This window comes from Electrophorus electricus, chromosome 22, assembly GCF_041902795.1.
Source record: "Electrophorus electricus isolate QZ-2024a chromosome 22, ASM4190279v1, whole genome shotgun sequence".
Taxonomy (NCBI): domain Eukaryota; kingdom Metazoa; phylum Chordata; class Actinopteri; order Gymnotiformes; family Gymnotidae; genus Electrophorus; species Electrophorus electricus.
This window is the reverse complement of record NC_137518.1, coordinates 6,633,527-6,648,994: the sequence shown is the minus strand read 5'-3', so window position 1 is coordinate 6,648,994 and position 15,468 is coordinate 6,633,527. Positions and strand designations below refer to the sequence as shown.

Here is a 15,468-nt window from a genome sequence, read left to right as displayed (position 1 = left end):
ATGGGAGACAATGAGGATCAAATTCTGAAGAATTCCCCCCAAAACGTTAGAACTGAAAATGACACATGCAGCATACTATTCTCAAGAACTGATATTATGGAAGCGTTAGCTTCAGTATTATTGGGCTAAGAATGCAGTTATTAAAAAAAAACAAGGGCTTCCTCTTGAATGAAATGAAATGTGAAACATTTCAACTTGACCCATATTTACAGGTAATCCAAAAACATAGTTTTGAGGAGAGTTGGGGCAGTTCTACATTCTATATACCTCTCATATGTCCTTACTTTAGGAATTTGCATGCTGCTGAAGCACTGTTAAGAAACTATGGTGAGATGTTGATCCACTGACAGTTAAGGGTCAAATTTAAATAAATATACTTGGAAAAAGCATACATAATCCCTGCATAGTTCTTCAGAATCAGAATGTAAATTAAATTATTAGTAATTTAATTATTACGATTATTAAAATAAGACTAATACCCAACAATTTTATTCCAAAATTCACCGTGTACAGCTTGCATCACTTTGACATCAACTTTCGTCTGTTATTTTCAGGTGTCTGTCAGTCATTCCTCTAATTGAAGAAAAACAAAACCTTTTGTTCTTATCTGCCCATTGTGGCTCAGAAGATAGATTAGTGTGTTTCAGAGCACTTTCGATCTGTGTGTGTGTGCTGGAAAAGTAATGTCAACTATCTCAGTGCAGTCTTGGGTAGTTAATATGGACTGAATATGAACCCATAAATCTCCCGAAATGTTTGGGGAAAAGTATGATATGGAAATATGTAGGAATATGTTACCTTCCGTGTATCGCTGTATGTAATTATGCTCTTTAAGACTGATTAGGCTTATTGGCACACAAAATGAAATGAGCCATTTGTATTCATACCCACTGCCCTTTGATGGATGCAGTGCAGTCTGAAAATAAACTCTTAGGACGAGTTACATCGTCCTTGCGCACCTTTTGGAATGATTCCAAATGTCCTTTGTCATCGGGCTGTAAGCACTTTTAATGGATATTGGCTAATTTGTATGGTCTTTGCAGGGCCATAGACTTCCATTCAGCCTAACCATGCCAGGTTTTTGGGCATTTGTGAAGAGTTCCACATTAGTTCAGGAGTGAACATTATTAAGGAAAACTCCTACTGGAGTTTTGGGTGTTCCATCGAGGAGACCCACTGTCAGCAACAATGGCCAAAGAGATGGGACTGAACTTACTAACTGATTGGCTGCCCTCTCTTTTTTTTTTTTTTTTTTTTTTTTTTTTCCTCCCTTCCCTTACTCTCTCTCTCTGTCTCTCTCTCTCTGTGTTCCAATGCCACTGCCCCCAGATAATTGCAGCAGTTAAAACTTTAAGACCTAATGCCTGAAGCATGAAACAGGAGATGTAAACATTTTTCAAACATTTTTGCCTGCATTACCCATTGCAAAGAAGCACTTCTTGTGGGATTTTGGTCATGAAATCGAATTGATGAAGAGGTCCTGCTTTGTTTGAGGAACATTTAAAGGCAGAGCAGTAATTTAATAATTAGTAGAATATCTCCCTCACCCACTTCATTTTATATGTTGTTTTGCCAGCCTCTCAGACCATGATGCTTTCCTTTATTTACAGAGAGGCACTGATTGATAGCCGCATCGAGAGCGCCGTATCGCGGATGCAGTCTGTCATTGAGCTGGGCCGCGTGATCCGTGACAGGAAAACCCTGCCTGTCAAGGTCTGTCCCTCCTGATTGCTGCTTCCTCTATCAACACACAACTCTCGCACTGCAGAGGTTTTCTTGATGCGTGTACACTTTTTTTTTGTGTGTGTGTGTTGCTTTTTGCAAGTTCAGAGGGAAGTGGGGGAAAAAGTATTGACATTTTATAGTGGCATCCAAATGTCACTACCAGGAACTAATTTATCACTGATCAAAATCTAATGCAGTTATAATTTGGGAAAGGTGTTAGCATATATATGAATTCATTTTCAAAACGCACACAATTTTAGATGCACCCTCGGCCAATAGCTTACTTTAGTACCTCACCCTACAAGTGCTCTGCATATATGATCATTTCAAGACTTGATGGAAAAACATCATAGGTGGATGCTTCATGAAGCTGGTTAAGAAAACACCAAGAGCGTGCAAAGCTACCATCAAAGTATAGGATTGTTACATTTTAGATTCTTCAAAGTAACTCATTATTTATCACAGCATAATCACATTTTCATTGCTTTGATTATAAATAGTAGGGTGTGTGTGTGTGTGTGAGAGAGTGAGTATATATACAGTTTTATTCATCAGTGCTGTATTGGATGCTTGATGTTGCTGGGTATTCTTAGTATCCCCTTAGGGAGGTAGTGGTCATCCATCAGGACTCAGAGGCTCTACAAGACATCCAGTCTCTGCAAAAGTACATTGTTGAGGTAACAACAGAATTCTTTCCATTTAGTCCACACAGATATCTGACACATCTTGCAGTTATGCCTCAGTGCCTGTCTGTTATATAGATATTATGTGCCCAGTTACTGAAACTGGCTAAAACAAAAAGTGCGGTGTTTTTGATTTTTCAGTGAAATTTCAGTAATCCTTCCTCAGTATATACACGGAGATGAGTCAGCACCTTGAGACAAGGAATTTCAGCTTTCTTTGAACGTTTTTATTACCTCTTGAGCGACACCAGCTTTGGAAAATTATAAGATACACTTTTAAAACCTTTTGTTCTCATTCTTGCTTAAAGGTTAGTTTAGCTATAGTTCCAATTTCTATACCTTATTAAAATGGGTTGTTTTCCCAACATTTATAATGTATACTAGCAAAGCTTCATGGATGACATTAGAGAAGGCAATCCTCTGCAGCTTCCCACTGGGTATTTAAACCAGAAAGTCTTCAGAAGCCTGAAGGAAAATGAAAAACCTGAGAATCTCCTTTGAAATCAGCAAACTCACAAAATAGTCCCTTGGGCGTAATACTTTCATTCAGGGCAAAGTAGTATTATAATGATTTACATTAAGTCTGCTCTTAGTGATGTAATTCTATGTTATGTAGCGAATTACTTCAGTCTGCTGAAACATTGGAACGAAAATTATTTCTCGACCACATACAGGGAGAGACCTTAAGGCTTTGAAATGCGGTTAATTGTGCTATTTTCAAATGCTAACCTTGGTGTTTTTTGACAAATTGCCTGCTTTTCAAAAAGTGTGAAGTGGAGCGCCCCTGCTTATGTATTTACTTGCACATGATGGAGCATAAGACGCAGCCCGGCAGTGTGAGGCCAGCGTACTGGCACCCAACCTGTTGTCCTTCATCTCCCATCCATTGGTGGCATGATTGATAGGGAGGGTAGGGCCCTAGAACTTAAATTAGCAGCCCTGTGAATGAGATTCCCATGGTCAGTCCTCCACCTCTGTAAAGCACGCAATGGAGCATGGAGTACCACTCACTAGCCAGTGATCTGTTCCAAAACATCACTGTGTGAATGTGTTGTGCCCATGTGGCTGTGTTGTGCTTGTATGCCGGTGAGACATCGACTGTTCTGGATGATGCGGTTTGACCCAATGCCCAACGATGCAGTCACAGTCGATAGAAAAAATTTTGCTGTCATTTGGAAACGTGCCGGTGAACCCAGTCGAAATGAGTGCAGCGTCTTTGAGCACGTAAATTTGGGTTGCCCGCTAATTCCAAGTATCTCTAAGCCACCAGGAGTTTGGCATTGTCTGGTAATGGGTGATGTTTCTAGACAGTTTAGCATGCTGGTTACCCACAGCATGGATCCGGGAATCAGGCCAGCCTGTGAAGCTGCTTGATAATATCGATGCCAGCGGCTTCTCAGCACCAGTATGGAGATGTGACCTTTTTTCAGATCCTCTCTCAAAGCGCCTCTCGCAATGTGCTCAGGGCCTTTCTCAGCCATAGACAGACACACATCCAAGTAGTAAAGCTTTCACTGCATCCAAAATTTGATGGTCACAGCATAGCATCATGTCTTCAGAGAAAGAAGGGAGGGTCTGTGGTTGAGACCAAGCCCCTTTTTGTCACACAAGTTTTAATTGTAATACAAAGTCTACATGTATTTTTCCATCCTTTGCTAGGATTCCATTGCTTTCTCATTCTACTGCACTATTGAGTGACAGTAACTCCTGCATTTGGCACGAGGCAGAACTGGGTTAGTCACGTTTCTTTTTTTCCTCCACGTCGCTGCTGTCTGGAAGGATAATGGACCTGCCGATGGACACATCATTTGTGTGATTCAGGAAGATGAATGCTGGTCTTCTGGAGACTATGCCATGCATCCATCATGGGAGGGGCTTGTTAGTACCCATGTTTTATTCAAGCTACTTGGACAGCGCCTCTGTCGATCCTGCTTTTGAACAGCGGCGTGTTTCTGTGCAAGTGCTAATGTGACGAGCTGATCATTCCGAGCGCAAGCACACTGAATGGTATGACAATAGTGTAGCATATATACACGACATGTGAAGAAAAGCCCAGTGAATTTCATAACAGAGCACCACATTTGTTTGCATCTTCCTGGTTCAAATGGGCATATCACCACACGCCCAGTACTGTTTTATTACTGGCATACAGCATCCTCCTCCTGAGTGATATCGACGTGCCATCGTAAGTGCAAGCATTTTAAATGCACATTGATGCATATGCTCTGCTGCATCAGCCAAATTAGCCAGTGTGCTTATTATTCTAATGTATCATGCTCCGTTGTTATGGGTGAGCTAGTGCACTTCAGCACAAAATCAATATGTTGTAATACTACATCTAAAGTCCCTGCCTACACAACATGCACTCTTTCCGCCTGCTCCACCCTGACTTCGCCCTGCCCTTGACCGGCTGCTTCCCCTTCACCCAGGAGCTGAACGTGCGCCAGCTTACATTGTCCACCGAGAAAGACAAGTACGGCATCCGGCTACGGGCTGAGCCCGACCACGTAATCCTGGGCAGGCGTCTGAAGGGGGCGTTCAAGGCTGTCACGGCATCCATCAAAGAGTTGAGGAGTGAGCAGCTGGAGACCTTCCAGAGGACTGGTGCGTATCAGCCCTTCGGATGCAAATACATTAGATGTGGAAAATGGAGGGCAAAAATTGACAAAGTGGTAGAGATTAGGGGAAAACCCCATCCAAATGCCAAAGTGAATAACCAAGATGCAGTGTTACTCTTTGAGATCTTAAGACTGCACACACCTGCAACCATTTAGACCTGTAAAAAAAAAAACAACAACCCAGTATCTTCTATACATTATGAAGAAATATGAATTAATTGTTAATCTCAGATTATTACACTATGACCCATTCTCATGCATTTTAGATTTGTCCTTTATTTTGGAAAAGACTTTGTTTTATTGCAGCCTCATTACTGGCAGAGAGAGGCACGCAACCTCTGATGTTCTCCAGACTGCCAGGTGGGAGGCGGCTTTCTTGGCCCTGTGCCGAGGACCGCAGAGCTCCCAGGCTGAAGTGAGCAGTATCATAACTGCAAGTAACCTGATGCTGCACTCCATATAGCCTAGTGCAGTGGATGGAAAGAGTGGGTGGAGCCAAGCGAGCAAATCTCAGATTAACATGCTTACATCCGATGGGCGTGTTTCGATGCTCACACTTAAAGCCTCTTTATGCCACTTGAAAAAGTTTTGCCACCATAATCAGCCGGAATGCTGGAAAATGTAGACCTGAATAACGGCACAGATCTGGGAAAACTGTAGACCAAGATGAAAGCATGGACCAGGGAAACTGATTTAGTTAAATAACTGAAATGGGCAGTGCTGTCGCATCAAACATAATCTGGTGAAGCGTATAAAGTGCAGGTGCATGGACATGATCTAAAAAAATTTTTTTATAAATCATTAATATTTTTACATATAAAATATGTTTCAGTCCAGAATGGACACAGAGACCTTCTATAATGTGCTGGTGTGTACATCACACAAACACCCATATGTGATTGTTTCACAGGCTCTATCATGGTGGATGGGCATGAACTGCATGAGGAGGACTTGCGTCTTATGTACACATTTGATCAGACATCGGGCATGGGGACACAGTATGAAGCACATTCAGACGCCCAGGTAATGTATATTATGCCTGAATGGTCCTGTTTTTAACTTGCCATGTAAACTAGAATGACTTTTCTACTGGAGATGTCTAGGAACATCAAACAGATTAGGGGCTCACAATAAAATATCAGTGTCTAAGGGCCTAGGCATCTGACATCATTTATTTTAAGGTTAGATTGTCCATTTGTTCCCATTTTTTTTCCTCATCGGATTAGCAGATAAAATGCATTTGTCTTTATGGTGTTTGTGCCAACTCCAGCATTTGAAGATAAAAGATTCCAAACCAATATATATCCTTTAGCCCCAATGTTTCCTCAACCCATTTAGATATAGTGCGGTCTTGTCGCCATTCAGAGTATCCTCATATTATGAATATGTATTAATAGGGAAAATACTTGTAGGCTGAGCTAGACCCTGATTTTGTAATCCATTTCCTTAGGTGCTGGTGCTCTTAGACATTACCCCTGACCAGTCCATGGTGGATGAAGGCGTGGCTCGGGAAGTAATCAACCGCATTCAGAAGCTACGCAAGAAGGTAAGCGACTACGGCAGCGACTCTTTGGCAGACCCTTAGGCATCAGGGTGCCGCCTTTTAGAATGAGCTTCACTGATGGAGGACGTCATCCCTCAAATGGCATGAGCAGGAAATTGGGCCTCTCCTTTGGTGGACTCTTGCCATGTGGCTCTGACTCCTCCATTTACTTACACTTTTTCTTCGGTTCTCAGGTCCAGCTGTGTTGCCTTTCCCAGGTGAGAGGCTCTGCTAGTTGAAAGGGTGGGGAGGTGAGGGTGCATGGATGGAGGGTACAAGTTCGTGGATCAGGGCAGCAGTGCAATCATGACAGTTTGGCTTTACTAAGCAGAAGAATTACCCTGCTACCATACCATGGTATTATGAGGTGTTATAGAAATCAAGAAAATAGGAGGGATTTCCTTCTGCCTTTCTTAATAAACAACCCTTTTTCTACTTTAGACTGTTGCCTGGTGTGCGTGTATATATGTACATGGGAAGGGAAGGGGGTCGGTGGGAGCCTGCCAAGCTCGAATTCCTCTCTTATTGAAACTCTGAAAAACGGGAGGAATTTTCCATGGGAGGGAATTAGGTTCTTTTTCCCCCCCCCCCCCCCTTTTTCTTTCATTGTTTCCCTAGATGAGAGGAGGTAACTGAGGGTATCAAGTGTTCAAGGAAAATGGAGAAAGCTTCTTTATGGTTTGGAGCCAGTTCCAGTGAAGATCCAAGATTGCGAAGTTGAAAAACAAACTCTCTTACAAAGTTGAAAAACTGTTTGCCCAGTTTTTTTAGGGGTCTTACCTAAACTGAGTATTTAGACAGGACCATAATCTGTTTGTAAAGGAAAATGCAAGATGAGTTTGATTTATGCCTTACATGGGATTCAGAATTTTTCGTGCCTTGAAGATGTGTATAATTAGCACCTATGCATATTTAGTGATTTGTGGTTTTTTTTGTTTTTTTTCCTCTCTCTCTCTCTCTCTCTCTCTCTCTCTCTCTGTCGCTTGCTCTTGCTCTTTCTCGCGTGCTCGCGTGCACTCTAGGGTCATCTGGTCCCATCCGATGAGATCGCTGTTTACTACAGCTCTGAGCCTGCAGGGGACTATCTAGACAAAGTCATCCAGGCGCATACAGATTTTATCCTAGCAACTACTAAAGCCCCACTCAAGCCCTATCCAGTACCTAAGAATGCCAGCATAATTGTCCAAGAGAGAACTCAGGTGAATGCTGGTTAAATCTTGATCTTCATACTTGTGATATGGATTTACAGTGCAATCTGTAAGCAAAGGTAACATCTGAAATCCACGGTGGCTGTCTTTTTTATAAACTAACAATATATTGAGAGACAGTTGTTCATGAAAGAATTAAGAAACCATTGGTTAATAGTCATTTTCACTTCAAAGCAATCCAAATTACTAGCAGTCCAATACAAAAACTGTTAATGTTTAGTTATTTGCAGAGTGCACTCTATTTTTCCCCCCTTTTGTTTCTTAATTGTAGAATGCATTGAAATGTCATGACCCATTAATTGACTGGGTATACTTGGCTGCAGTTAAAGGGTTCCGACCTGGACCTCACTATTGTTAGGGGAGTGGAGATCTGCACAGCGCCTCTCACTGGTCCCGTCTGTGCTTATGTCAACCTCAAAGTCAACCTCAGCAACAAGCAGCAAGGTAAGTAGATATGTAGATGGATGTTGAATGACTGACTGTTTCCATTTGATACTATGCTCTCTGCCGTGGTTATTGTTACAGGCCGACCTAATCACACCTCAGTGACTAAACAATGTCTACTAAATGGATGTGTCTGGTTCGCGTTTTCCATCTGTTGATCTGTCAAACGTCATTATGTAGCTGACGAAGCCATTGTAACCGGCTTTGTTTCCTAGAGGGCATGATTCTTCTGGAGAATCCAAAGGGAGACAACAAGTTGGACTTGGAGAAGCTTAAAATGGTTTGCCGTAGTATTTTCCGACTCAACAATGGCCCTTTGGCAGTGTTCAGTGGGACCACAGGTGAGACTTGGTTTTATGGGAAGAGACTCTCCCTGCCCTTTTTTGGAGGCATGTAAATGTTATACTTTTTTACACACAAATTTACTACTACGAAATGTAACACTTAAAGCTTTACTAATGTAATTTACCTCTGTTGCCTTGTGATATTTTGAATGAGAACAAGGCTCATCCTATCCCACTAATTGTCACATTTTACAGAATGGGCAGAGTAATTGTGCTGAACATATGGCATCCATACCGAGTTTGCATTCTCATTTATCACAGAGGTTGCCATCAAATGTAAACTTCCCAGGACCCTGGTTTAATCTGGAGAGGGCTATGTTCCTGAAGCAGACACAACTAAATTTTCCTTCTTGTGTGATGCAGACAGTGCACTTAGAAGGCTGTGAGATTAAAGTACAGCAAGGTCTCCAGAGATGCAGACAACTCTACAGTTGTCCGGCCGTCCTCTCAAATTGGGCCCGCGCCATACACATCCAAATTAGAGAGAGCTTGCCTCTGACTGGAATGCACCTTTTATTCTCTTGTCCTTGCCTTCCATCAACCACCCCTCCACCCCTTTTATTTATTTATTTTTATTTTTTTGGCACCTTCTCCCTTCTGGGCCTATGTTACTGTCCATCATCTCTTTTCAGGCATAATGTCCTCTTGCAGGCCTCTTGGGGAGAACGGGTGCCTGCCAATGGGGTTCTGCTCCACTGAAGGGAGCCTCTGCCAACAAGGGTCTGAGGAGAAGGGAATGTAGGATCTCGGGAGATGTGGAAGCTCCAATCTGTCACCGCACTACCTTCCAAAAAATTCTTTTCATCTACACTTCTTAAGGCACAGAGTATAATGGGATACTACATTAGTTTGGCACTAGCCAGCGGTTCTGAATGACCCTAGTTGTGGAATTGAGCAGATATTCACAGAAAATCCCCAAGAACCCATAAAAGAAGCTAGTGTTATTGATGTACAAGAACTTTGCTTGTTGGCTAAAATTTTGTTGGTGGATCCCCATAATTGCATATTAAGTGACACAAATCTAATTGTTGTATTATTAGTGTGCTTAAACTAATACACATGCTCAAGGTGTGTTTTTTAAATAATTTGCTAATGGATGATTTTATAGAAATGATCAGAAATCAGCTGTTTTAGAGAGTATTACTGATTCAAATGAACCTGGTGTGATTGTTCTGTTAGTGTGGTTTGTTATAGCAAGTTGGTTAGAGAATGCTGCCTTTCAGACTCTGGTGCAAATCAATGAGTATCATTTTCTGCTTTGGTCCAGACAAATTGAATCAAATTACAAATATAAATGTGACCTGAAGTGACCCAAATGTTTGTACAATGCTACACTGTTTTCCTCATTGACTTGCTAATGAAATGGGAAGAAAAATCTCATGGATTAAAAATAATCTAGTCAGAACTCCTACTGCCAGCACAACAGATGTGAACCTATGACTGACTGGCTACAACGAGGAGGCATTAATGAGATGAGCTTGCAAAGATGAGGAGCTGCGGTGAGAAGGACTGGACTCTAGAGCTCGAGAAACTGCCATCATCTCTGCCATTAATTAGCAGTAAAAGATTAGGCACAGCAGTGCACCGCATCCCGCACCCCTGCCATCGGATGTTTGACTTACTGCCCCGGGGCACGCAAACCTGGAACCGAGCACGTCACTGTCAGTCAGGCAGCTCTTGGGGCACGGCTCCTCTCAGAGCTGCCACAGCCAAGAAACACCACAGCGTCAGGGTGTGGGTTTACTTCAGAGGAGTGAACGTGATAATGTCATACCGTTTCAGATTCGGCGCTCAGTCAATGGCTTTGTCATTACGCCATACTGCATAAAACGGCTTCCTTTGAAACACTATCCTCCAGCATCATTTGTCATTTTAACTCTGGCTTGGAAAGAAAGATTAAATTATTACTTTTGGAGGTTTTGCTTGCCCTTTTCTGTCTAATCTTTGCTCCTTGGTCTCTGTGAGCTAGATGAACTCTCCCCTTCTCTACCCTCTAAAAGCCTACAGGAGTCTATTATAAAGTTTTGTTAACTTTATTTTAAACTGCCTGCTGTCACACAATTCAGTTAAAAACAAGATTAAAAGAGTGAGATGCAGTTGTGCTATAAATGAACATGTTTTATTCTTTACAGAGTTAACAGGCAACAGTGATCTGCTGGCACTGAGTGGGAAGACCTTGTTGGTAAACTCAGGTGCCAGTCCTACAGAAATGAATGCTCCAGACGCTCTTATGTGCCCATACATCAACTTGCAACTTATCAATGCTAGTCCTGCAGGTATACCTTCCATTAGCTGTTTCCCTTGTCTAATCTTTCTTTTTGTTTTTAACCATAGATAAAGAAGGTAAACTATATAAACAAGAACAAAACTTCCTTAAACATAATGAATCAAAAAAGGGGGAAAAAAAAGAGAGCATGCCCCCTGAGAACCATGCAGCAAAAGAAATAGACTATTATGGTTCTTAAAGTGGTTATCATCACTTCTGTAGTTTTGCCACTGAATCAGGTGTGGGCTTTAGTTGTTTAACAGTGTGATTTGCCTTCTTGCAGAATGCCATAGTGGAGGTATGGGCACTCTCTTGCTCGCTAATCCAGTTGGCCAGAATGGGCTCCATTACCCTGGGCTGCTCACCGAGACTGCTAAAATGTTTGGCCTCAGGGGAAGGAGACTTAAGGTCTACATGGATGAGGATTTCACAGAAGGTATGTCAGATCTTGTCTAAACTGTCTAACCATCATATGGTAAATTTAAATTAAATTAATCTCTACCTCACCCCTGCATAAACCATACAGCAGTCTAGATTATCTATATCTATAAGCAGTGTTGAACAGTTTCTAGACCATTTTAAGGAGCCATTTTCTGTACAGATCACATGTTTCCAAGTCAGACTGTCTAAACTATATATCCCTCTTTTGAGATCTTGGTCATCCCCTTCATCTGCATGCAATTGTCCAATTACATTTAAAGCCGATCTTAACCCGTTAGGCACCGATGACCGAATGTGTTGAAAAAATGAAATGAAGTCGAGGCTTAGGTTCATGCTAAGGGCATCGTGCCGCCTCTTCCATTAACCTTCGCTTTGGTTCTCCCAGTATAGCCAGTGAGTCTTTTGTTGCAGTGTGAACCTGTTCCTTGACTCCTAATCTTTGGGCAGAGGTTCAGCCCAGACCTTGAATGTAAGATCACTATGGCATGTGCAGAAACTAATCCCGCCACAGTTAGGTGGGACAGAGTGTTGGAAGTGCACTTTTCATGTTGTCCCTTCCTCTGCTTCTATGGTGCCCCTTTAGCAAGTGGAAACATCTTAAATCTAGTGTAAATATGTAATATTTATCATTTTGAGATGTAAAAATGAGATTATTAAAATGTTGATTTTACTTAAAAAAATATATTTTCAGAAAATGTTGCTTCTTTTAAGATTTTTGTATCTGCCAATACAGTGATCTTATTTTACCTTGTAAAATTGAAGCTAACGGGTAAAACCATCTTGAAATAAGTTGAGCTTTAAAATTTGATCTTTTGGATATTTACACTTTTATTTAAGACGTTTTCACTTGCTAATATCACTTTTTCGTAGTGAAGGTGAAACAGCATCATGCAGTGTCATTTTGAGGTAGCCACAATGTAGTATAAAATTATTATAAAAGGATACCGAGTCAATTACAAAGTGATAGCATACTGAAATTGAAGATATGAATAATAATTAACATTACATGATGATAAAAGTCATAGTGGTGATTAAAGGTCATGGTGTCTGTGTAGTTTGTGACCTGAGGAAGTGTCTCTGTTTTGGCTTGTTGTGCTATAGTACATGGTTTCTTAAGTTCAGAATCAGGGGAATTGTGCTTTTTAGGACTATTCCTTTTATGAAAGTTATACTGCTAAAAAAAAATTTAAGTGAACACTTAATCATCACAGTATAAAACCTAGTCAGTTAACTTCAGGGCTATCAGTTGGTCCTGTTAAGCAGGAGGAGTACTGACACAGCTCTACAAACTGGTCTCCATTGGGCTACTGATGTGCATGTTTCTGACCAAGTGATCAGAAACAGACTCCATGTGGGTGACATGAGGGCCCGACATCCTCTAATGGGATGTGTGCTCACAGCCCAGCACCATGCAGATCGATTGGCATTCACAAGGGAACACCAGAATTGGCAATTTTGGCATTTTTGAGAAACTCAAAAATGTATAAGTGCATCTGGCACCACCAAGTAGCACCATAGACTATCCAGGAGCTCAATGATATCCTGATCCAGGTCTGGGAGGAGATCCCCAGGATACCATTGTTGGGAATGCAAACTGTCATGTGGGGGGCCATACACACTACTGAGTCATGTTGAGTTGATGTGTTGAAATTGACACACATTGAATCATCCTGTGATTTCACTTTGATTTTTCAGTGTGATTTTAATGATTTTGATGATTTTGGTTTCCATTGACCATTATGCAATTTTGTTCTCAACAAAGTGCGATGTATATCATTTAAAGATTTTCAGCTTTAATCTTTTGTGTACTAACAAATGTGTTTGACCACTGTAATTTACGAACTTCAAATTCCATGCACACCATGAATTATAATTGGTGGCGGTGGTAGTGGCAGCAGTAGTAGAAGCGTTTTTCTTTCTCATATCTTTTCAGATATATATTTGAATAGCTTGATCACAGGCATCTGAGCCAGGGAGACACATTCCTATATTAAGGTTTTCAAACTTTCTTTTCTGAGTCTACAATAAGCCTTGTGGGGCCTGTACTGCATTGAGCCCAGCCTTTCAATAAGATTGCTGTACCAAAGTTCTCTCAGGCAATCAGATGAGGGAGAACTTTTTAACATCTCACTAGGTTCTTTATTATTTTGATTACAGCAGAATATTAATGTCTCATGTTAATGTTGTTTAAAAGGGACAGACAATTTTTAATTAGTTTGAGTGAGGTTTTTTTTTTTTTAAGGGTAATAGTGTTTGGTACAGTGTAAACATGTCTGATTCAGATTTATTTAGGTAAGGTTAGCAATTGCTCATACTTGGTCTGAGTTTTAAGCACTGGTGACACTTATCTGGTAGCCAGAGTTTGAAGAGGGGATTACCTGTCTAATGCTACACTACGTTAATCTAACGTTATATTCTCACTGTCAGAGCTAAGGTGAGCTGCTACTACTTTTGTGCTGAAAACATGGTTCTGGCTATAGTAGCATAGAATCGTTTGCTTGTCAGCATTCTTCAAAGCACACTGTCTCAACCTCTGCAACAGCTCTTGTCCTTAAGCTGCATTGTTGTGATGAGCCCAAGTAAATGAAGACAAGAAAGTTGTGACTGACCTTAGTGGGATCAGCCAGCATTTGTTTTGAAGCTTATCAGGATGCATGTGGGCCAATTTGGTGGGGCATGAATAATCGCTTCTAATTTACCAATATTGAAAGGGATCTTCACCATAATCTCCAGCACTGCCATGTCCCCTGGGTATGTCTGTGTGTGCTGGGCTTTAAAATGTGTCCTAATTATTTGGGCAAGCCTAATAAGGGTCTCAGTTGCTGTTTATTTTAGGGGTAGCAAAATTACATTGTTAACTTCCTCTTATGTGGGGTGGTGGTGGTGGTGGTTGTTTGAAGGACATTCTGACTAGCCAATTCTTGAGTCTAATTGTAATTTTGGTAGTTTTTTTTATAGAGCATATTTGAAGATCACAACCACCACCTGCTTTTTCTGAATCGCATAAAAGATCTGTTCTGAATCTCATAGACGAATTAATGATACTGAGACCCGAGATGAATAGTGGAATTCTGCTCAGAGCCATGGGCTTTCAAGAGTTAGGTAAAAAGACGTTGTCCATTGCCATATATGGGGAAATGTGCATTCATTTTTGGTGTCTTAGAGAAAATGGGTCATAACCCCATGCTTTTCCGACAGCCCTGTCAGACATGAGACTTGGCTGATGTAGAGATACATATGGCCTCATGTCCTCAAACATTCATCATCAATCTTATTTTTAACTTGGGCTGTGGATGTGTGCGTTCTCATAATGTGTTCCTGTGGTCTGTAAAGCTGCTTTGTGACATCTGTTGTAAAAAGTGCTATATATAAATAAATTTTGATTTGATTTAAATGTTTTTTGGTTTTATTTCAGAAATCACGGAGATCCCTTTGAAGACTCTGAACACGAAGATGTTGTATGTACGAGTTCTGCCAACAACTGCAGAAGCATAGTGACTCAGAAAAGAGTAGGCATGCTTTGCGAACCCCACTAAAGTGGTATCAGAGCAGTGTATGTACTTCTGTTTCCTGCCTAAAACAAAATTACCTGGCAACATCTTAGTCCCCATAGATATGAAAGGCTTCTTGTCAAATTAAGATGTCTAATAAATGCATTCTGAGCTAACAAAGATGGACTGCTTTATTTTCTCTCTGGCAAAACCTTTGCTTTTCGCATTGTAAAGCTAAAGCTCACTTATTCAATTATAAGGTCAATAATGTTCAGTTTTCTTTATTAAATTGGTAACTTGGAAAAACAGTCAGCACTTAGTTCATGTTATTTAATTACTGATCATAATTTCAATAACCTTAGATCACCTATCAACTCCTAAATTTCCTTTAGTAGTGGTTTGGTTATTCTGTTTCATGTGGTGGACAGAAGGCCACAACAAATAAGGAACATCTACTATTTAAAAAAACAAAACAAACAAACAAAAAAAAAACTTTGGGAAGGAAAAACATAGTGGTCCAGTCTGCCCTCTGGACAAACAGTGTACAGTATTATTTCAATCAGTCCACTGCTTTTTCACTGTCAAACTGTACTTAGCCTTCATCTGTCTGAGAGCCATCTCTCCCTTTATAATTGTAAAGTGGTGTCATAATGTATACAGTTACCTCACAAAAATATAGCTCATTTTGTTATTATTAGTAGCTTT

The 15,468-nt window shown here is 40.9% G+C and overlaps 1 protein-coding gene across 2 annotated transcripts in view; it reads left to right on the top strand.

The window, feature by feature from the left end:
- The window catches only part of iars1 (isoleucyl-tRNA synthetase 1), a 57,285-nt gene extending 42,342 nt beyond the window's left edge, over nt 1-14,943 (top strand). For both annotated transcript variants that reach the window (XM_081705324.1, XM_027020349.3), the window contains 11 exons: nt 1,611-1,713; nt 2,319-2,402; nt 4,838-5,012; nt 5,937-6,049; nt 6,477-6,572; nt 7,592-7,768; nt 8,101-8,221; nt 8,437-8,562; nt 10,698-10,841; nt 11,115-11,267; nt 14,688-14,943. In XM_081705324.1, the coding sequence (XP_081561450.1) occupies nt 1,611-1,713; nt 2,319-2,402; nt 4,838-5,012; nt 5,937-6,049; nt 6,477-6,572; nt 7,592-7,768; nt 8,101-8,221; nt 8,437-8,562; nt 10,698-10,841; nt 11,115-11,267; nt 14,688-14,767 (1,372 nt within the window). In that variant the 3' untranslated portion in view covers nt 14,768-14,943. The remainder of the gene's footprint in view (nt 1-1,610; nt 1,714-2,318; nt 2,403-4,837; nt 5,013-5,936; nt 6,050-6,476; nt 6,573-7,591; nt 7,769-8,100; nt 8,222-8,436; nt 8,563-10,697; nt 10,842-11,114; nt 11,268-14,687) is intronic.
- Nucleotides 14,944-15,468: the final 525 nt, after the last annotated feature.